The 23,365-nt window shown below is 39.0% G+C and overlaps 1 protein-coding gene across 3 annotated transcripts in view; it reads left to right on the plus strand.

Moving 5' to 3' along the window:
* NSUN2 (NOP2/Sun RNA methyltransferase 2) overlaps positions 1 to 23,365 on the plus strand; it is a 53,521-nt gene that overhangs the window by 4,841 nt on the left and 25,315 nt on the right. For all 3 annotated transcript variants that reach the window (XM_063451853.1, XM_063451856.1, XM_063451855.1), the window contains exons 4-7: positions 8,010 to 8,114; positions 14,372 to 14,477; positions 20,811 to 20,882; positions 21,780 to 21,864. In XM_063451853.1, the coding sequence (XP_063307923.1) occupies positions 8,010 to 8,114; positions 14,372 to 14,477; positions 20,811 to 20,882; positions 21,780 to 21,864 (368 nt within the window). The remainder of the gene's footprint in view (positions 1 to 8,009; positions 8,115 to 14,371; positions 14,478 to 20,810; positions 20,883 to 21,779; positions 21,865 to 23,365) is intronic.

Raw genomic sequence — 23,365 nt, forward strand, 5'->3', positions numbered from 1 at the left:
ACTTGTTGAGCCAAATGAAAACTAGAAACCACATTTGGTAGGAATTCCATATTAGGTCTTAGGATAATTCTATCATGAAAGACCTGAACGTGGTCAGAATCACTGGAGAAGGCTTGAATCTCCGACATTCTTTTTGCTGTCGTGATTGCCACCAAGAACAAAATCTTGTACGTCAGATTAATAATACCCAACTCATCCAACGGAGCAAAGGGGGTTTCTGACAACACATCCAGTACCCAAGGAAGATCCCAAGGAGGAGCATAGTTTCTAGAAGGAGGTCTTATGCGTATAGCTGCCTTAAAGAACCTCGCAATGATGGGGTCTAATGCCCAGGAGGTGTTACACAGGGCTGATGACTGCACCTTCAGAGTGCTTAAGCTTAAGCCCTTTTCAAGACCTTTGTTGAGGAACTCCAAAACATCCAAATTCGAAGGCTGTAGGAAATTCTTGGACTTATTATTCGCCCATTCACGAAACATATCCCATATCCTGTGGTAACATGCAGATGTAGAACTTTTTCTGGATTTCAGCAAAGTATTCACCACATGCTCTGGTACTCCTTGCTCTAAAAGTCTCTGCTTTTCAAGAGCCATGCCGCCAAGTTCCATTGGTTCGGATTGGGATGCACCGCTGGACCTTGTATCAACAGGTCCATTCTTAGAGGAAGAGGCCATGGAGGACCCACGCACATCTTGTTCAATAGGGGGAACCATGGTCTTCTCGGCCAACTCGGAAGTATAGCAATCACTGTCTTCTTTTCCTTCCGAATTTTCCTCAACAACCTGTGAATCATAGGCAGGGGAGGGAATGCATACCCCAGATCGAAGTCCCAATGATGGGAAAAGGCATCTTGTCCTGCTGACTGATATTCTGCCTTCAGAGAAAAAAACTTCGGGACTTGAGCATTCCGATACGAAGCCATCAAATCGACCTGGGGTGTGCCCCACCTTGATGCTATCTGTTGAAAAACCTCTGGGTTTAATTGCCATTCTCCCGAAAGAATTTTTGTTCTGCTCAAATAGTCTGCCAGAACATTTTCTTTCCCAGGTAGATATACTGCTTTCAGGCCCTGCAATTTGTCTTGAGCAAATTCCATCAATGGAGCTATTTCTCGTAACAGCGCCTTGCTTTTGGTTCCGTCTTGTCGGTTTACATATGAGGCCACTGCTCTGTTGTCCGTCTGGACCTTCACCCAAGACTTCGATATTACGTGTTGAAACCCTTGCAAGGCATATAAAATTGCTCTCAGTTCCCTTAGGTTTGAGTGCAGCTTGCTCTCTCTCTGAGTCCAGGATCCTTGAATCCAATCCCTTTCGAAGTGTGCACCCCAACCACATATACTTGCGTCTGTCGTTACCGTGATCCAAGTTGGATCCTCCAGGGGAAACCCCACAGAAAGGTTTTTGGTATTCTCCCACCAAGTGAGGTCGTCTAATGTTCTTCGAGAAATAGGAATGTTTTGATCCCAGTTTTCCTCTTGCGTCATGAATTCTTGCAGAAACTGCGACTGGATCGGGCGCATCTTCCACTGTGCCCATTTCACCAGGCCTATAGTTGATGTAAGGGAACCTATAAGGCTCATAAATTCCCGTGCCGTAATGCAACTCTTGTAGCGAAGATTCCTTATCTTTGTCTGAATCCTCTCCATTCTTTCCACTGACAGATTCACTTGCCCGATTACTGTATCTATGGTAGCCCCCAGGAATATAATCTTCTGAGAGGGAACCATCATATTCTTCTCCAAGTTTAGTTTCCACCCATGTTTTACGAGTATATTCACGACCCACTTGGTGTGGAGTGCTACCGTCTGGCTGGATGGTCCTATAATCAGGAAATCGTCCAAGTAATGGTATATCTCTATCCCTTTCTTTCAGATTACTGCGACTAATGCGATAAGCACCTTTGAGAATGTTCTCGGAGCCAGGCTTAATCCGAATGGGAGACCCCGGAACTGGTAGTGACTTCCAAAAACACAAAACCTGAGGAACTTCCGATGCTCCAAGTTGATTGGGATCTGGTGGTACGCATCTTTTAGGTCGATTGATGTCATCCAATCCCCCGCACTGATGTTTGGAATAATCGTTGCAATAGATTCCATCTTGAATGATTTTCTTTTTAGTGTTAAATTCAACTTCTTTAAGTCCAGGATAAGCCTCCACTTCTTTTGAGGTTTTGGGGCTAGAAAAACAGTAGAATAGTGACCCTTCTTCTTTTCTCTTTTTGGGACGCATTCTATTACTTGATCTTTCAGGAGTTTTGAGATGCAATCTTTCATGGCTTTCTCCTTTTCTCCTTTTGCTACCCGAGACTGGGTAAAGACATTTTTTGTTGGCATGGTCTCGAACTCTAACCTGTATCCTTTTTCCAATATTGAAAGGACCCAGGCGTCCGTCACACTTCTGACCCAGACAGGATAGAAAAGATGTAGTCTTCCCCCTGTAATCCCTGGCTGGGCCGGCACACGTTCAGAAATTTTTACCTTGTCTAGTTCCCCTTCCTCTGGAAGATTTTTGCTGGGTGTTTCTCCAGTTTGGTCTGGAATATTCTTTCCCTGGTTTGTATGCTCTACTTTCTCGAAAGGCCCGGTCTTTATATCGCCTATCTTTCCATGTTGTAGAGCCGTATTTTCTGACTTGAGGGAGAAACGCTTTCTTCCCATCTGCAGCCTTGTGTATCGCTTCATCCAACACCTTCCCAAACAGGAGATCCCCTTGAAAAGGAAGTGCGCACAGGGATGCTTTTGAAGCGTAGTCTGCCCCCCAAGAATGTAGCCATAAAGCTCTTCTTGCTGCTACAGAGAGGCCCATGCTCTTTGCCACCATTCTGGTAACATCCAGCGATGCTTCTGAGCAAAATTCAGTTGCCAGCTTCATATCTCTCATTCCTTCCAGTAGATGCTCTCTGCGAACTGCTTTAGAGATATCTTCTTCTAAGTTGTCTAGCCATACCTTAAAAGCTCTTGTTAACGTTGTTAATGCAACTGCTGGATGTAGTGCTGATCCTAAAGCCAGGTACGACTTTATCAGGCTGGCATCTAGCCTTTTTTCCATAGGTTCTTTCAAATAAGCCATGGAGTCAATAGGAAGGGCTGTCTTTTTTGCCATATGAATGACTGCGGCATCAATCTTGGGAACAGAATTCCAGGTTTTGCAGTCTTCCTTAGCGTAAGGATACAATCCGAACACCTTACTTTTCAGTGTTGCTTTTCTTTCTGGTTTTTGCCATTCTTGAGAAATTATCTCTTTTATGGTAGCGTGTACTGGGAAAGTAGGTCTATTGGCTCTCAAATCCTCAAAATATCTATCAGATTCCTTCATTTCAGCTTCTTCCTCTGGGAATCTCAGGGTCTCTCTGATTATGTTGATCAATTTGTCAACTGCTCTAGAATCCAGACTTCTTGAAGCATTATCAGCTTCACCCTCTTAGTCTGACATATCCTCCATCTCCATATTATCACTGGACTCCGAGGAGATTTCTTCTCTTCTCAGGCGTTTAGATGAGGACATCTTGCTTGTGGTTTTAAACCCTTCTGCGATCGCCTCTGCAATCCATTTTTTCAATTCTGTCTGTGGAGACTTTCTTCTCTCCCTTCCTTCAGCGGCTTCAGTCAGACAATCTATACATAAGTTACGTCCACTAGGTGCAACTTGATTGCAGTTCACACACCTATTCGTTTTCTCTTTATGTTTTCTAGGTGAATCCTCTTGTGGATTGCTCGGGCTGTAAAAACAAGAGCCATATTTATAATCGTATATTTTTGGCCCATAGTGGCACTCTTTTAACCCCCTCCCATACGGGATAACTTATATATATGAGGCTCACCTATGTTTTCTAGACGCAGAGTGAGAAGCCATCTATTTAACAAAAACATTTTTTGTTATCCTAATATACTTGACAACTAAGTCACCAAAGAAAAAAACTTCTTTTTTCAAGAAAAAGAATCTTTTACCTTGCTTCAGCAGAATTCAGTCTAGGGCAGCCTTAAACACACCAAAACAGTTCCCAAACATCAGCCAGGGCATTGGGAACATTAAAAAACCGCTTATTTATGTTTTCGCGTTTTTTTGAATTTTGGCGCGATATCGCTTTAAGAGCCCCGGCAGATCGCGCATGCGCAATAGAGATTTCCCGACGCTAGCCTTCCGAACCCGGAAGTGGATGCAGATCTAGCTCCCCTGAGCGAGCTGCCATAGAAGCAACTTACTGCTCCAGGGGAACACAAGCCACACCAGATTGATCCCAGGCACCAGCCTGAGACAGGAGAATAAGTTAACAGACCAAATACTACACAGAAATCCCTGTATTTAGGGTAAGATTAATTCGGTCACTTACCCAGCTTCTCCTGTCACAATTCTGAGGGGGGGTTATTGATGCTTAATGGGGAATTTTTAAGGATACACCGACCCCACATCATTTAATCATTATACAGCCCTTCCATTTAAAGAGGTACATATACTAAAATGTACCCTAACTCAGTCCTGCTCTTGCAGGCTGATTACTGAGTTCTTCAGATCAAGAGAGGCTGAACTTTATCTGGAAGGAACCCATGGTAAACATGGGGAGGTGGCCTCAAAAATAAAAATTTAAAGGTATAATTCCTGTTTGTCCTGCTAAGGACAGAAAAAAAAGACTGTGGGGTGGAAGGAGGAGGGACCTTTTATACCTATAGTCTGGTTGATTGATTGTTTCCTGTCCTGTTAATGTTAGGGGCGGAGCTAACCCATTAGTGATGCTGCCATGAATGGCCAGGAAACACAATTTTGGACACAGATGGAGAGCCACCACGTCATATCCATGGAATTTACATCTGTTAGCAAATGGATAGATCAGATTCTCGGACCCTCCAAAGCCGAATTTCCTAGTATCTTCCTACCAATCGAATTACTAAAAACAAGCTTTGTTCTCAGCCACTGTTACCCTATCAAAAAAAGGGGTCATAGAATGAGTTCCAAGGGCCCATCAATGGTTTACACTCGTTGTGTTTCTGGTTCCAAAACCGGATTTGTCATTCAGTCCCATTCTAGATCTGAAGGGTATAAAGAGTATGATTCCATACCAACACTTCAGAGTGGAAACCATTGCATAAGTGACACATATACTACAAAGAGATTTTATGGCAACTCTGGATTTTTAAGACACATCTGCACATTCCTATGGACAAGGTCTCAAGGAAATACATAAGAATTGCCATAAAAAGGGGTTCCAAGATTCATCATCAATTCAAACCCTTACCATTCAGTCTCTCCTCGGCGCCAAGGATCTTTACAAAAGTATTGGCACCTATCACCGTGGATTTGAGGGAAAAAGGTATCAATATCGTTCCCTACTTAGACGACTGGTTTATCAAGGGAAAAATCAAGAAACGCTCTGGTAAAAGATGTGAATTTTACTCTCCGTATATTATAGGAGCACGGTTGGGTCATCAACCTAGAGAAATCACAACTTCGTCCAACAAGGACCATCCAATTTCTAGGTTTTATTATCAAGTCAAAAGACCTGTCAATACACCTACCACCTTTTGAAGGAAAAAAACCTGAGTATCGATCAGAGATCTTCAAAGAGAAACAAGATGCACTATAAGAAGAGCCATTAGAGTTCTGGGACATCTCACATCTGCAATACCAGCAGTAAAATGTGCCAGAGCGGAATCAAGGCCATTACAGTGGGTAATCCTGACACAATGGTCCAAAAAAGATTTGAATTTTATAATAGAAATTTCAGAGCCAGTAAAAGATCAACTACACTGGTGGACAGAAACTTGATTTCTTTCAGCAGGCCTGTCATTTCAACTAAAGGATTGGATCATCATCACCACCACTGCATAGCATCTAGGATGGGGAGCTCATCGTCAGTATTGTATGAGACAAGGCATATGGTCAGTAGAAGAGTCATCCAATTTCAAAGAATTAATAACGTTTTTTTTTTTTTATACCCTTTTTCAGTTCAAATCCTCATTCTGGGAAAGGCAGTAAGAATACAATCCAACAACCAAACTACTGTTGCATACATCAACAAACAAGGAGGTACAAGGGTGAGAAAACTACAGATTTTTTGCACAAGAATTATGACTTGGGCTCAACATAATCTGGAGGATCCTGTCGGCTGTTCACATTAGGGGTATAAACAATATCATAGTAGATGACCTCAGCAGATCAAGATGGTTTCCAAGCGAATGGTCCTTGAATCCTGTTATTTTCTCAGATTGTGGAGAAACTTTAAGATGCCGGTCATAGACCTTATGGCAAGAAGGAAGAACGCAAAGGTAGAAAAATGTGCCTCCCTTTTCAAGGCAGACTTTCCACTGGTCCTTGCTTAGGTCTTTCCTCCGATAGGCCTCATTCCGAGGATTCTATTAAAAAATAAGAACAGACAAGGCCAAGAACCAACTTCTGTTTGGCCAGTATGGGACTACTGCCAGAACCAACGCCTGCCAGTTGGTTCTGGCAGTAGTCCCATACTGGCCAAACAGAAGTTGGTTCTCGGCCTTGAGGACAAAGGCTTTTTAAGGTCATGGTAACTTCCACTATCAACAAGTCTCCTGGACAACACTGTGATTCCTATAGAAATCCTGAAGATGTTTAGATTGACAGTCTGGCTGATGCAAGGCTGATTTTACATCACAAGGGTATTAAGAATGAAAGATGCCAGTTTTAACTTAATTCCACCAGAAAATCTACCTCTGGTATGTAATAATCTGGACTAAATTTCTTCACTGGTGCAAGGATCATCATTGTCTAAGTAGTTCTCCTTCTACAGATTCCATTGAATTTTTTTGCAGGATGGTCTTAATGCGGGACTGGGGTTATCTACTCTCAAGGTTCAGCTTTCCGCTCTTAGCCACTTTCTGGTCAAGAATTTTGCTTTTCAACATTTTGATTCAGAGATATTTCGAAGCAGTAAAGATCAGACCTCCAAAGAGGAATTTCTTTCCATCATGGGACTTGTCGGTTGTTCTTAATGTCGTTTGTGAAGAACTGTTCGAACCTTAGGAAGAAATTTCCCTGAAACTTTTGTCTCTTAAAACAGCCTTTTTCGTAGCAATAACATCTGCTAAAAGAATCGGTGAAATTCAGGCTCTTTAATCATCTCAAGAATTAACTATATCTTTTCCAGACAAAGTTTGTCCTACATCTAAAATCCTCTTTCCTTCCAAAAGTCATCACGTCTAGGGCTATCAATCATTCAATTGTACTTCCTTCTTTTGGTAAGCAGTCAGCCTGTGAACAGGAGAAAACTTGGCATATGCTAGATGTTAGAAGAGGCCTTAGAATTTATTATTGATATATTATTGATCGTTCATCTGGCTTCAGAACATCGGACCATCTTTTTGTTAATTTTTTTTTGTGAAAATTCAAAGGTTTTACAGCTTCCAAGGTTAGTCTGGCTGGATGGCTCGTGGATACCATAAAATTGGTTTACACTTACTCTAAATTGCCTTTGACTACATCTTTAAAAGCGTATTCAACTAGAGCTATGGCTACCTCTTGGGCAGAAAAGGTTCAAGCATCGCCAGAGGATATATGCAGAGCAGCTACATTGGCTTCATTCAACACCTTTGTGCAGCATTACAGGCTGACATATTCTCTGCCTCTGAATCAGCTTTCGGGCGTAAGGTGTTACAAGCAGCTTTAATATGGTTGGAGTACAAGATTTCCCCGCCCCCTCCCCCCCCCTTTTTTTTTTAATAATATATGAATTATTTCAGTATTGGGTCTCTAGTGTTTTATTGTTACAAACTGTGGGATCTTGGATGATTAGTACTTTATACTTAGTGGGCGAGGATCTTTTTATGTTGATTTCTTTCAGATGCTTGTCCCAGGAACGAGCACATCCCTAGTGTACTGCCACCATATTAAGGAAAAAGGATTTTATGGTAATTAAAATGAAAGGTGTATGTGTTTTTTTTTTTTTTTTTTTTTCTTCTTGTAATATTATGTTCGAATTTTGCTTGTCAGAGGCAAACTGTCTGATAATTAATGATTTCTCCCCCCCGCCCCCTTAATTCTTAGCCATGCCACAGAAATTCTTCATTGTTTAAAGAATAAATACTTCAAAGAGCTGCAAGATATCGAGGTTGATGGACAAAAGATAGAAGCTCCTCAACCACTTAGCTGGTGAGTACCTATACTGTATGTTTATGTAACAATTTACAATTGATCCTGCAATTAGTAATTGTGCAGTGTGCACCATTTAAAGGGACACTATAGTCACCTGAACAACTTCAGCTTAATGAGGCTGCACAGGTGAGTATATAAGATACCTGCAGGCTTTTTACCTTGGCCTAGGAACACCTCCAGCGGCATACACTCAGACGGCCACTGGAGGGATTTCCTGGTTAAGTCCTGCCTGATGTGCAGTTTGATGTCTTCACGTTTAGCTGACACTGCAGGCACACATTATCAGGACACTGCAGGCACTGTGAACGCTCCTGCAGTAACCCCTGAGGCTGTCTGCGGTCAGAGCCAATAGTGTGGAAGATGAGGATCTCCTGCACACACAGTTGGCTCTGACTGACAGGCAGCAGGAGGATCCAGAGATCTACTGGACTTCAAATTGTAAGTACATTTATTTTAATGAGTGAGTGTGTCAGAGAGAGAGTGTCTATACAACACACAAACTTTACGCTGTTCACATGCGCAGTGAAGCGCTCCATGCTAAATCATAGTGACTTTCGTTTCAGTTGCCGCTCTATGAGGAGGCAGCTGTTTGGAGCGCTATGCAGCGCATTCGCAGATAAGGACAATGATGCTTTTATGAGAAACGTTTGAGACCTTAATCGTCATTAGGACAAAAAATGGCCATAGCCAGCGGAAGATCTCGGCGTTGGAACTGCAGTAACACATTAATTACTTTAAAATTAATAAGCCTTATAAATAAAAAAATTGGGTGATATTAATAATGAAAATTAGAAAGAAGGCCTGGGGACATAAAACTAGAGTTTTACCATTTTGACTATAGTGCTCTTTTAAGGTAGGAAGACATGAATAATAGTGTATGCCAGGAATCCTTTCCTTTTTTTCCTTGGACATAGACATAAGACTCAGAGTTGTACTTTATGCCTCTTTGATATAATTGTTCCAAATATTCTATCCATATTTAGTTGTAGGGGAGATCTCTCTCTCCATCCTTAGATGAAAATAGATTTTTATTTATTATATTTTTATCTGGATCTATTATAGAAGGATTTTCATCAGGGTACTAACATTGTCTCCATATTTTAACAGACTTTCCAAACCCTGAATTTCATTGTCTTTTTTGCATACATATTTTCGAAGATAATGTTTAATTCTAAGGTAGCGGAAGACTTCTTTTGTGGGAATATGGTATTTGGAGACTATTTCTTGAAGACTTAATGAGAGCCATTTAAGATATCAGAAAAAATCTTTACACAATTCTCTTTCCAAGTACATAGATTCAACTCCTCCATGTTATATTCTCGGAGGCTAATATTGCTCCTACAGCGAATTGTATTCTCCCATGACAAATTATGTTCTATTTTGAATTTAGACCAAAACTAAAGGCTGTTTTTGCCTCCATTGTTAGCTGGGATCTAATCTATGCCCAGTTTTTTAGGCTCAATCCACAGGAGAAGGGAGAGGTCCAATATCTCCAACATATATTTTTTCTATATCCTGCCAAGAATCTTTAGAATCTATTTTGAACCTTTTAAAAATATACTTAAGGATAGCAGCGTCATGGTACCTTTTTAATGTTAGGGATTGTTGCCCTTCCTTTATCTATACTTTTCTCTAAAATCTTTTTCTTTATTCTTAGCTTTTTGCCATTCGATATATAGCCGGTCCTATTTTTCTAAATTGAGGTGTGTATGTTCTGATATTCTGCTTGTGTGATTTATACTGCTGTTGCTTTGTGTCGTATTTGTGCGTCTATGAGCTATTATATTGTATATGTACATGAGTAGTTTGTGTTATCCTGTATGATACCTATGAATGGGAGGGCTGCTTGTGGAATTGTCTGGATGGATGTCTCATTGTGTGTGTATATGTGGGACTTTTTGGGGTATTGCATGTGGGGTTATGTGCATGTATGTGGATTGTTAGTGGTGGTACGTTTGTGCGAATTGTGTGCGTGTATATGGGCTGTTTGTATTATATGTATGAGGGAAAGGTTATTCTTCTGCTCTGGGTATATCGAACAGTGTGGATGGCTTTCCTGGGTTCCAGTTGGGACCAGGCTGGCCAGGTACTGGTCAAGGACATAAGCTGAAACAGCAGCTGCGGGCTGCTCTAATCCAGTGTGGATTCCCATTCACAAGTGCTTGAATGAAGTGATCTAAGATCACTTCGTCTATGTGCTGCAATGCATAAATTGAGTATTGTCCTTCACTACCTTTTCGTATTTGCAGATATCTGATGTTTTCACTGGGACTCCTGATAGGCCAGAGCCTGTTTGGCTCTAGCAGCCCTGAGTGCCGTGCAGACACCTTGAGTACCATGCAGGGCACACATGCCATAGGTTTCCTACCCCTGGTGTATACATTGATGGCAAAAACAAGTTACCCTCTTCTTATAATCTTTTAATGTATGAAGGTCTCTTCTACATATTGACACAAGAACCATAGTCCTATTGTTGATCACCTTACATCATAATTTTATATAGGGTTTTTGTTTTTCTTACATTTACAAATCACATTACTTGAAATAATTCAGTACTGTAACTGTTTACATTAAAGTATCAATTGATAATCCTTGGTGTCTGGATACATACCCAAACTTTGGAAGACTGCGAGAGTAGTGCCTATCCATAAAAGTGGTAACACTACTTTGGTTTCTAACTATTGCCCAATATCATTGCTCCCGGTATTGTCAAAAATCTTAGAAAAATTTGTCCATACGCAACTATGTTACTACCAACAATCAACTATCTGACCCCTGATCAATCGGGCTTTCGCCAGAATCACTCCACTGCAACTGCCCTCTTAAGTTTGCAATGACATCCAAACTAGCAAGGAACAAGAAGACCTAACTGGAGCTATTTTCCTTGATTTTGCAAAGGCCTTTGTGCAGTAGAATGTTGTGGTCTACTGTGTCAAACTCAAAAACTCAGGTATCGGTGATCATTCGCTAACCTGGTTTCGCTCGTATGTATCCGATCGCTCGCAATATGTGTCCATTTCTGACAGCGACTCCCTCCCTCTCCCACTCACGTGTGGTGTTCCCCAAGGTTCCAGTTTCGGCCCCCTACTATTTACATTATTTATAAATGATCTGCCTAATGTCTGCAAATCCTCAAATGTACAAATGTACGCAGATGACACAGTAATCTATGCGAGCAAATCCGATCTACCGCAGCTTGAGGTAGTTTACAGAGGTAGAAAAGTGGATCGCAAAAAACAAACTCTTCCTGAACACTGACAAAACTGTCGCAATCATCTTTGCAACAGTACCTAAATTACACAAATTACACAATTCCCACCTATCCATCAAAACAAATTCAAATGGCACACTGACCGCAGTCCACTCTTTCAAAAACTTGGGTATGACATTAGACCCCAATCTATCTTTTGGCCTGCACATAGAAAAGCTTACATCTAAACTTTATCCAAAACTAGGTGCCCTGTACAGAAACAAATCCTGCCTAAGCCCTACAGTAAAGGAAAAGATTGTACAGCAAATGCTGATGCCAATCATTGATTATGGGGATGTAGTATATGCATCTGCATCGCAATCCCACATTAATAAACTCAACACATTGTATAACTCGTTCTGCCGATTTGTGCTACAATGTAATTACAGGACCCACCATTGTGACATGCTAAAAGAACTAAACTGGCTGTCGCTGTAATCCAGACGCACCCTTCATCTTTCCAGCCTTGTGTTTAAGAGCTTTTCTGGGAAACTCCCACCCTACCTGAACAAAATGCTTTCACCAGCTGTTCCCACTTCCTATAACCTCCGATCCAGTACCAACACTTTACTTAGTCTACCTCAATACAAAAAGAAAGCAGCCCGATCCTCCGTCTCCTACATAGCACCGCAATTGTGGAACGACCTCCCACACAATTTAAAATCTTCCCTAAGCCTAAAGTCCTTTAAGAGATCCCTCTCTACATGCCTCAAAACAGAATGCACATGTCATGGTTGATTATATATTTCCTACCTGTTCTATGTTACATTTTGTATATATTGTGTATTAATATTGTTTTTGTATTTTATTGTACCCTAATGTAACAATGCAATGATTTGTGGACCCAAGACATACTTGAAAACGAGAGAAATCTCAATGTATCTTTCCTGGTAAAATATTTTATAAATAAAATATAGGAACAACCTATAACCAGCATCACTTTTTTCATAGCCTAAAAATGTTCTTATGACCATAATTATTTTAATACTTTTCTAAGCACACTCTAGGTAGGATACATATACTATTTCACAGAACATAAGTGTAACTCATACAAAGCAAAGTCAGTGCTACCCCCTATCTCCCACTCAATGTTTACAATGAAATTCTACTAAAGCATACATTGCAAAGGTGGTGAATATGTTTAGAATCAATGTCTACTTTTATTTCTTAGTAACGTGATCCAATAGAGCTATCCAGATATGTAGCTCTTGGTGACATCAGCTGGTCATTAAAAACACTGTACCATTGGGAATTGCATATCTCTATTCCTAATGTCACAGTCCTGATGCCACTTATGAATTTGCCATCCCCTTCTGTCCACAAAGTAAGAGTAAGATTCACAACTCTCATACCCAGATGGCATGGAGGCACGGCTTGAAGCTACGCTTCAAAGCCTTCTCATTAGTTTAATATTGGGTTTAGGGTGGTAGGACAAGGGAGAGCAGAACGGTAGGCACTATAATAACTTCAATAAGGTGGATTTATTAAAGTGCCTACAGTGGCACTTTTAAGAAATTGTCAGTGGAATCTCCGATGTAACAGACTAAGTATCTCCCAAGACGCCAATGACTTTTTGGTATAATGACATGTTTGTGTTCTAACCCCATTGAGGACCAGTATCCTTTAAAAACAGAGTGCTTTGTTTATGATCAAAGCACTATGCCTATTATTAAAGGATCATTTTCCAAAAAGACAATATTCTATTCATTTATAGACGTCAAGGCTATCAATCAAATTCCCTGATCCTTCCCTTACTTTTTCTATCACTTGCCCGACTCCCTCTAACATGTAAGCTCACTGAGCAGGGCCATCAACCCCTCTGTTTCTTTGCGTCAAACTTGACTCGTTACAATTACGTGTTTGTTAGTCCACCCACTGTAAAGTGCTACGGAATTTGTTGGCGCTAAATAAATATAATAATATTGTGCTGCCATTGCTAGAACAAGACAACATCCTATGCTAGCACATGCACTTTAGGAGCAAAATAGGTAGAGGATAAAGTATGGCTTACACTAGGTTTTTTGTTTTTCATTCTTTTTATCTTAACCTCTATGTTAATGTGAGCCTCACCTGTTTTGTCTTATCAGGACACACACATTTGGTTTCTGTGATGCACACCTTTCTTTCATCTCCTCCAAAACCAAAATTCTGACTGTATGTAGTCATTTAAAACAAAATAAGAGCAGAGTCAGATTTGCAATTTCTCATGCAAATGCTGTTTGAGTTGTGTGGTTGTTAATAAAATAAGTTTTCTAGGTGCCTTCACACCTTTTGTCTAGTGGTTAAATCTTTATATTCTTCTACAAATTAAGGGTTTATTATTGTATAGCAGCAGTGCGAATACACAAGGTTGCATCAGGAACTTACTGAGAGATGTACAGGTTTCATATTGCTAGAATGTAAGCAGCAGTAACAAGATGTATATTGGATGTTAGAGGGGAAAACAAGATATAGAGGGTTACAAATGAACAAAAGGCTACTATTAAAATATATAAAATATACTTTATAATATATAATTTTATTTACATAAATTCAATAGGTGTGTGAGTTCCCAGAGCTTCACTGCTTCGACACTTGATAAGCAACCAACAGAGGAAACGATCACAGTACTGCGATGTACTGTCTTGACTGGGAAAGTCTGATTTGTGTTTTTAATTGAATCAATTCTCTCCTTAAGCAATACGTTTACCAGACTTGGATAGCTCAATGTGTGCTTTACTTTACGTATTTACTTGATGTCTTATTAAGGAGTGCCACTTACGATACATCCAGCAGTATCTGACATTATTTGTTGTTACATATCCACAAATACTACATAGAATATTGTCAATTGAATCCGTCTTCTTTCCTTTCTTAAGTGTGTGTGTATATGTAAATATATATTATAAACATTTGTATATGAAATAAAACTTGTTAGTCTGTATAGTTGTATTCCCCTCTCTCAACAATTTTGATTGAAAAGTTAAACTTTCATAAAAAATATTGTATTTAATATTCACCGCAGGTACCCTGATGACCTTGCATGGCATACAAATATGAGCAGAAAGATAATCCGCAAATCTCCTGAACTGGAAAAGTTCCACCAGTTTCTTGTCAGTGAAACTGAATCGGTAAGAACACAGGATTTCCAGAATGTGTTAACTTGGCCAAAGGTGGAAGAGGCTTTAGCCAAATGTGGTTCCATCAGCACTGCTATTTTAAACTGAAATGATCTATGTGTTGCAATTCTGTGGTTGGGTTTGTATATGGACAGCATCATTATATATTAATTTATATGGAATTGAAAGGCTCGATTTCCAGTTATACATTTGTTTGGTAATTTACACATAGGAACACTGAGGCATTACTCTACAAAAATCTATTGTCACTTTGCATTAGCAACTGATTTCCAGATTAACCTAAAATAGTGTATCATTTAACCCCCTCCCCAAGTTGTTTCCACTTTAAAATCTATAGCATAACATTTATTTGAATTCCGAGATGAGTCGCTAGCATGAATGTAGGATGTACTGGCAGAATTATGTTTAGATTTCTATTCATCAATGCATTTAAAACAAGTGGTGTGTAACATGACTTAACCCCTTAAGACCGCAGGACGTACTATGCCGTCCTTATTTTGGTGGCTCTAAAAGCCGCAGGACGGCATAGTACGTCCTGCGATCTTATGTACTTACCCGGTCGCCGGCGATCCCACGCCGGCGATCGCGGTATGGGGGACTTACCTGGGAGCCCAGGGAGTCCCCCTGCGTCCTCTTCAGCCGCTCAGGGCCATGTGATCGCGAGGTCCTTGCGAGGACCCCGCGATCACATGGACGGCATAGCCGTCCAAGGCATTGCCAGCAGGGGGAGTGCCTGTAATGACAGGTACTCCCCCTGCTGTCTGAAAAAAAAAAAAAAAATGTTAAAACAGTGTAAAAATAAATTATATATACTTAGATCATATATATATTTATTATATATATGATCTAAGTATATATATACACACATATACACACATACACATAAATATGCATACACTGTCTACGTGTATTTTAATATTAATATATACATAATTATATATATATATATATTAATATCAAAATACACGTACAATGATATTGATTAAATATATATATAATTTTCATTATATATATATATTTATATATAATAATAAATATATAAATACGTTAAAAAAAATAATAAAAAAAAAATAGATAAAAAATAAACATGCGTAATTTCGTTCTAACTGTATTTTAAAATTAATATATATATATTGATATCAAAATACATGTAGAACGAAATAATATATCTATATACATAAGTATATACGTATATATCACTATGTATATACCTATATATAAATAAAAATAATTTAAAAAAAATATATACATATATATATACACACACATATATATATATATATATATATATATATATATATATATATATATATATATATATATATAATAATTCTACGCATATATTTATGTAATAATTTTACATAATTAGGTCATTTTATTAATTACAATTTGCAGGACCTGCCTGCCAACCCAGGCCAAAAGTTCAGGGAATTACATTGTCTAGCACTATATTTAACTCTGTAACTTTCCAAGACACCATGAAACCTGTACATGGGGGGTACTGTTTTACTCGGAAGACTTCGCTGAACACAAATATTAGTGTTTCAAAACAGTAAAATATATTACAACGACGATATCGTCAGTGACAGTGACATTTTTTGCATTTTTCACACACAAATGGCACTTACACTGACGATATAATTGTTGTGATACGTTTTACTGTTTTGAAACACTAATATTTGTGTTCAGCGAAGTCTCCTGAGTATAACAGTACCCCTCATGTACAGGTTTTATGGTGTTTTCAAAAGTTACAGAGTCAAATATAAGGTTTGCGTTTCAGTTTTTTCACATTAAAATTCGCCAGGTTGCCTTTGAGACCGTATGGTAGCCCAGGAATGAAAATTAGCCCCATGATGGCATACCATTTGCAATAGTAGACAACCCAGGGTATTGCAAATAGGGTATGTTCAGTTTTTTTAGTAGCCACTTAGTCACAAACACTGGGCAAAATTTGCGTTCAAATTAGTTTTTTGCATTTTCAAATATTAACACTAACTTTGGCCAGTGTTTGTGACCAAGTGGCTACTAAAAAAGACTGGACATACTCAATTTGCAATACCTTAGGTTGTCTACTTTTGCAAATGGTATGCCATCATGGGGGTAATTCTTATTTCTGGGCTACCATATGGTCTCAAAGGCAACGTAACCAATCTGGCGAATTTCAATGTAAAAAAACTGAAATATGTAACACGCTATATTTGACCCTGTAACTTCCCAAAACACCATAAAACCTGTACATAGGGGGTACTGTTTTACACGCGAGACATCGCTGAATACAAATATGTGTATTGTATTGCAGTAAAAGCAAACAGTATTATGACATTCACAGTTAGAATGTCACGTAGAACTAAAAAAATTTAAAAAAATCTTATTTTCTCCCATTTTTTAAAATATTTTTTTCATATTAAATTATGTTCCATACCTAAATATTTGATGTTAAACGAAAGCCCCGTTTCCCCTGAATAAAATGATATATAATAATGGGGGGTGCATTTAATATGAAAGAGGTGAATTATGGTTGGACAGACATATAGCGCAAATGCCAGGTTTTGTTTATGTTTTTTTGGATCACAACTTGTACATTTGGCTGCGGTCTTAAGAGGTTAAAGAGACATTATAGGCATCAAAACAACTTTAGCTTTTTAGTGTATAGCTCATGCCACTGGAGTCTTATTTTTTAAGTGTCTGCTATTTAGGTGTTAAATCACTTTTGTTTCTGTCCATACAGCCCTAGCCACATCTCCCCTGGTTGTGACTGACACAGCCTGCATGAAGAAAAGTTTTCATTTTCAATCAGATGTTCACTTGTTTCTGGAGTTTTTATCCACATTAAAAAAAAAAAAAAAAAAGCACCGTAACACCATGTATATATGGTACTCCTACTTTAAAAAATAAAATAAAAAAATTTGTGTGCAGGGTGCAACAGTTTGCCTAGTAGTTTCCCTATCTCTGCTCAGAGACCCCATCACTACTTCTTACTGTTTCCTTAGTCCTTAGCTGCTGGAATGCATCTTGAAGCTTAAAAAAAATTGTTGTAGGGTGTTTTGGTAAAGGTGGACATGATGATGCTGCATATCATTTATTTCACACTCCTATGCTCTGTTCATTCTCAATGATGATGTTGCTGGAGCAGGAAGTGATCTTCATTTAAACAGACTTTGAGACATTTTCTTGCTGATTTTGCCAGCATTATACGTTAAACCGTTTTAGTATGGTTTCAACCCTGAAGTTTAGTGCATGTCTGTCCTTTCTCTTGTAATGTTTGCCCTGGACACCACATTTGTTCTTGTTCTGCTGGATCTTCTTGGGTAATGGTAATTGGCTGATGTCAGCTGATGTTCTCAGCCAATCACTGCTGCCTAAAAAAAAAAATACAAATATTCCCAAAAAATAGGGATGTACTGAAATTTTGGCTGCCAAAAATGGCCAATCCCATTTCGCCTGAAAATTGGTAAAATCTGTAGGTGGCCCAGAGGCTTGCCCTGTGTGCCACCGTGTGCGAGGCTCCTCCCGTCTGCCCTGAGCTAATAAAGTAAGAGATAATCTTATATATCCACCACCAAAATATTAACTTACCAATCCGTGTAAAGATTCGGTCTGGGATCGCCAGTGCCTGCCCGGGTTTAAAATTTACCTTGTTTGCGTCATCACGCTGCATCCGGCGTCATGACATCACAAGGGGTCATCTCCTAGGTAACCGGACAACAAGTCAGTTATATGTAACGGGGGTATTACCGGGGGTAATAACGGCTTACTATTGAACATGCCTGTGTCCCAGGGAATCGAACTAAAATCACTCACGCAGTTGGACAAGCTATACTAAACAGGAATTAAAGTACCAATTCATATAAAAATATATACGTAGAACTACTGAGATAATATAGCAATGTTGTGGATATCTTTTGCACTCTATTGCTGTATATATTATGTGTGTGTGGACAATTTAATAAAAAAAATTCAATTCAAAATGCAACTTGGCAAAGACTGTTACAGACAGGTATTACTATATACATATTTTATACAAAAAGCAAACTTGTTTACTTGTAGCAGCTATTGTTCATTATAGTTTAAACTTAATTTTTTTTTTTTTTTGGGCCAAGTGGTTCTTTATAGTTGAATTCTCTAACAGCTAATGAAGCTGTCATACAAGAAAGAAAACACTTGCTGGAGATATTTCCAGTTTTAGCTCTTGCTAGATAGTGGCATGTCTGATTTCTCCCTTGATAAACACGTTGCTTTAGTAGAAGAGCTTTCCAGCATGTATCGTTGTAATGCTACTTACTACAAAGAACCCTTCCTTTTTTAATTTTTTTCTGTGTAAAATTTCACTCAAGTATCAAAGGAAGGTTTTCCTGTATAGCCTAGTCTTATATTCTGGAAGAGCAAAGTAAAAATCACTGGTATAAATATTCATTTCAGTTGTGTGTGTATATTTATATTGCAGTGTGCTAATGAGCTATATTCTGTGTGTGAACAAACACAAACCAACAAGGTTTTGGTGGGAAAGATTGTAATTGAAAACCCCTTCCACCTGAAGTCTGTGGATAGTTAATACAATGTTAAACAAAAATCTGCACAGCAGTCAAGCCTTAAGACTTGCTTTTCCCACAGAAATAACAAATCTGCAGTGATATTACTATCACAAAGGATTCTGGGTGGGCAAATGCAAATTAGTTTAACAAAGAATCACATTTTTACCTCATTGCATTTTAAACATGGATTCCTTTGTCTGTTTGCTGTATACAACAGCTTTGAAACACAACTTAGGAAAGCCAGTGAACCACTCCTATTAATTAGTGCTACTTCCCAAGCAATAAACATCAGTTCTCAACATGCTATAGGTGATCTCTCTGGAAAAAAGCTTATAATTGTAGGTGGATTATTTTAGAATATAAAATGTATAGCTACATTATAAGCAAAGACCCTTCTGGGGCTAGTTAACCAGTTTTTAGACCAATTAGGTTTGCTGATTTGTGAAATATAAACATTCCTGAACTGAATTCTTTGGGGTAATGCTGAGCCGCCCTTTGAAATGTTAAAGCAGCACTGTCATGGCCGCATCCATTTTTTTTTTTCTGTTTGTTTTGTAACCCCTCCTCCTGACTGCAATATATTTTATTGTCCACATAGTCACTCCCAAATGCCCCATTTTAAATCTTTATTTTATGGTGGGACCTAGATCCTGGGCACCATCACCTTTGTGTGGGGATGAAGGCCCTGTGGGACACGTCTTCTGCCCACACTAGATAGCGCTGTGAAATTCCTGCGTATGCCCAGTTGAGCACTTGGACATTCACTATTGTCCGAAATTCTGACGGGAATTTTGGCTATTCCTTAATTTGCAAGAAGGATGAATGAATAACATTTTTGTTACAAGGAGAAAGCTACAAGCTTGCGTCTCCCTCCTTGTAATATGTGAACATGGAAGTGGCGGGGAGTGTTCCCTGCCACTTCCTAGTCCCCACCCATGCCCCCTGTTAATCTGAGGATCGATATGACCCCCATATTGGCATGAGGGAGATTAAAATCTCCCGAATGCCCCTATTCCCTGTGCCGCAAGTAGGTGCAAGTCTACTAAATAGTTTTAAAAAAAATAAATAAAAATAGACCTCAAGCCCTTGAATCCAATAAAGGGGGAGCTAGCATAGCTCCCGCATGGTGGGGCATCTATGAAAATAATAGGGGGGGCAAAGTGTCCACCCCAGCCGCCATCCATGCCCTGCGAGTGGGAGCTATTCAACTAACGGAACTAGCGTCCCCTCCAGCCCCCACCCATGAGCAGCTGGTGGAGGCCTTAAGTAACAAAAGGGAGGGGGGGGGGGGAACCTATTGTGGCTCCCACCCATGAACGGCAGGTAGGGGCCCTAATAGACAAAAGGTGGGGGGCACCTACTGCCTCCCCCCAGCCCCCAACCAAGACTTTTATTTTTTTTTTATCCTTTCTTTCAATCAGGTGCTTTTCATAGAGAAGTAGTGAACACACAGCACATGCACGACAATTGATTCTACTGCTTTGGATGGTACATTGTATGGTACTGGCATTATTTTCACATTAAATATATCCAGTAACTTAATCTTTCTGTTGCATGCCACTTGTAGCTGTCTGTCTGGCAGCATCTACTAGCCGTGGATATTGGAAAATGTGAATAGTGAAATTTTCCAGAAAAGGCTGTTTCATTTACAAGCCTGCTGGGTCAGCTTGAATGCTCCACAAATAACTTAATTTACTTGTTAATGTGCTTAAAAAGTATCCCATGTAAAGCTATATTGCAGTCACTGATCATATGTTGTAACCATATGTATTAAATGTCTGTCTTGTTTCAGGGTAACATCAGCCGTCAAGAAGCGGTCAGTATGATTCCTCCTGTTCTTCTGAATGTGGAACCTCATCACAAGGTGATTTGGAACTTGATGAGAACAATCAGAACAAGCTGCTGTTCATATAAAGCCTTTTATATATTGTACACTGTTCATCAGTTATTTAGTATACTGAGAATTTTGGAGGGTTGACTAGAGCATTGCAACATTTAAAGGAACACTTCTGGCACCATAACAACTTTATCGTTATGACGTTATGAGGTCTCTCGCTCCGGATCACTTTTAGGGAGGTAAACTGTGGTAGTGTAAACTTATTCATTATGCTGCCAAGTCTTAAGGCTATGTTAATGCTGGTTTCAGTGCATGCACTCATGGGTGGTGAAGGAACATACTTTGTCTCTCATTGCAAATAATGAAAGTGACGGTTATCTTGCATAATACGGTAAATACAGCAATTCATTTGTAACTGGTTGCATTAGCTGTGGAATTGTACAACTGCTCAGAAAATCACTAGCAATTTCAGTGTTCTAATGCACTGTTGATAGGCTTGCTTGTATTAATTCCAACAGTATTAATTAATTGTTAAACAGTAAAGGCTATGGACTCTGAAAGCCTGTTTCACAAACCTATAATGCTCCAATCAATATACCTCTAACTAGATGATTTTGATTTACATTTTTCCACAAATCTGTGGACAACAAAAGCTGATTCATATATTTGCTAAACTATCAAAATAGTGTTTGTCTCCTCAGTTAGATCAATTTATTTTATTTTTTTCTCAATTTTTTTTTATTATCCTCTTTTGTTTATTCCTGTGGTATTGACTTTGAGGGTCAATAGGCGAATTTCCAAAGCTAGAATTTAAGAGGGTTTAAACTGATAATAATTTTGCAAAGTTGTTGTGCCAAATGTTGCATGGATATTTACAGTGGGCTGAGCTATAAAATTTATAAACACATTTTATTTTTCGCCTAGATTTTGGATATGTGTGCTGCTCCAGGATCCAAGACGGCACAGCTTATTGAAATGCTACACGCAGATATGAACATTCCTTTCCCTGGTATGTCATGGTCATGGGTAGACACATTGTACGTTTATGTGATATATATAAATAATTCAAAGTTACAAGAACATTTTGAATTTTTTTGTTTTTCTTTGTTTAATACTTTGTTCAAGGGTTCTAACAAGTAGACCCTAGAACATAACTTGGATATCTGTAAAGAATGGTCTAAATAAAATATAACGAAAATAAATAATTGCTTTATTGAATAAACTGAATCCTAACTACTAATTCAAACACAAAAAAGTGAATTCCAGAGGGGAGCTGTAAGAAGCTCAAAATGCCAAAATAAACATACTGAGCCATGAATTGTGAAAAATATATACCTAAGGATAGTATAGCCTATGGCTAATCCTATATAGAGGGTAGATACAAAACCTTTCTAAGGAGGTGAATACTACTAAACCCCTAGAGCATATAGACACAAAGTTGCAGAATATCTGCTAAAAAGGTAACAAGGTATAGCCAGTATAACAACTTAAGCGCTTACATAAGGATTGCAACAATTCCAAAAAAGAGAAAAAGCTGAAAATAATTGAAGGACTGGACTGATAAACTGTATACCCTGATAGGGATGTGCACTAAGGATGTACCTGGTAGAATCTAGCTAGATAACCAAAATAGCAAAATCCTATGATAGAAAACACTTCCTTATGGCTAGGACTGCAGAAATCTCAATCCTACAGGTGCTATAGATCTTAGAAACCGACCCTGTAACTAAAGAGATGGTAGCACTAAGTAGAGGTGCCCCTTACTCGATCCTGCAGGTGCTATAAATAATAGACTGTAACTAATGAGATTCTAGCACTGAGTGGAAGTGCCCCCCAACCAGTAGCAAACTGCAACCTAAAGGCTCTTGAATCCGGCTGGCAAAACCCCCATAATCAAACAACAAAAAAAGTGCTTAAATAAATCGTGCGAAGTGAAAATAAAAATAGCATGATGCCTAACGCGTTTCGGCGCTACTGAAGCGCCTTTGTCAAAGGCAGAATGAACCGTGCTGACTCCTGCGTGTTCTTTTATATGTGCAGGGAGAGCTCAGCTATCCAATCGCTGATGATGGGCGGGTATGCGTTCGTACCAGAACGAGGCTTGAAACGCAACGTGCTAATTGAAGCACTTCCCCCTCCGATTCTGCCACCCCTTCAATTACATCCTCGGCGAAACTCCGCATAATAGGGTGTGTATTTGAAGTCAATACCGATCCTAAATGTTAACCCTTAAGTCATTATAGGGTTATATTACCCCATACTTCACTTAAGGTCCTGAGAATTAAGACCCTTGAGTGATCCAAGGATATATAAACATACACAGAAAGTGGGGTTGGTTTATTTGAAATATTGTCATACAGGTGACTGGGCTAACAGATGTAACACTAACAGGAGTCTTATTCTGGTTCATTATATTTGTAGTGTATTTGGAATTGAAATTAAAGAAGCAACAACAATTACTTAAGTTATTTATTATCAATAGTAAAGCCAAAACATTATTATTACTGGTC

Source organism: Pelobates fuscus, chromosome 4, assembly GCF_036172605.1.
Source record: "Pelobates fuscus isolate aPelFus1 chromosome 4, aPelFus1.pri, whole genome shotgun sequence".
NCBI lineage: Eukaryota > Metazoa > Chordata > Amphibia > Anura > Pelobatidae > Pelobates > Pelobates fuscus.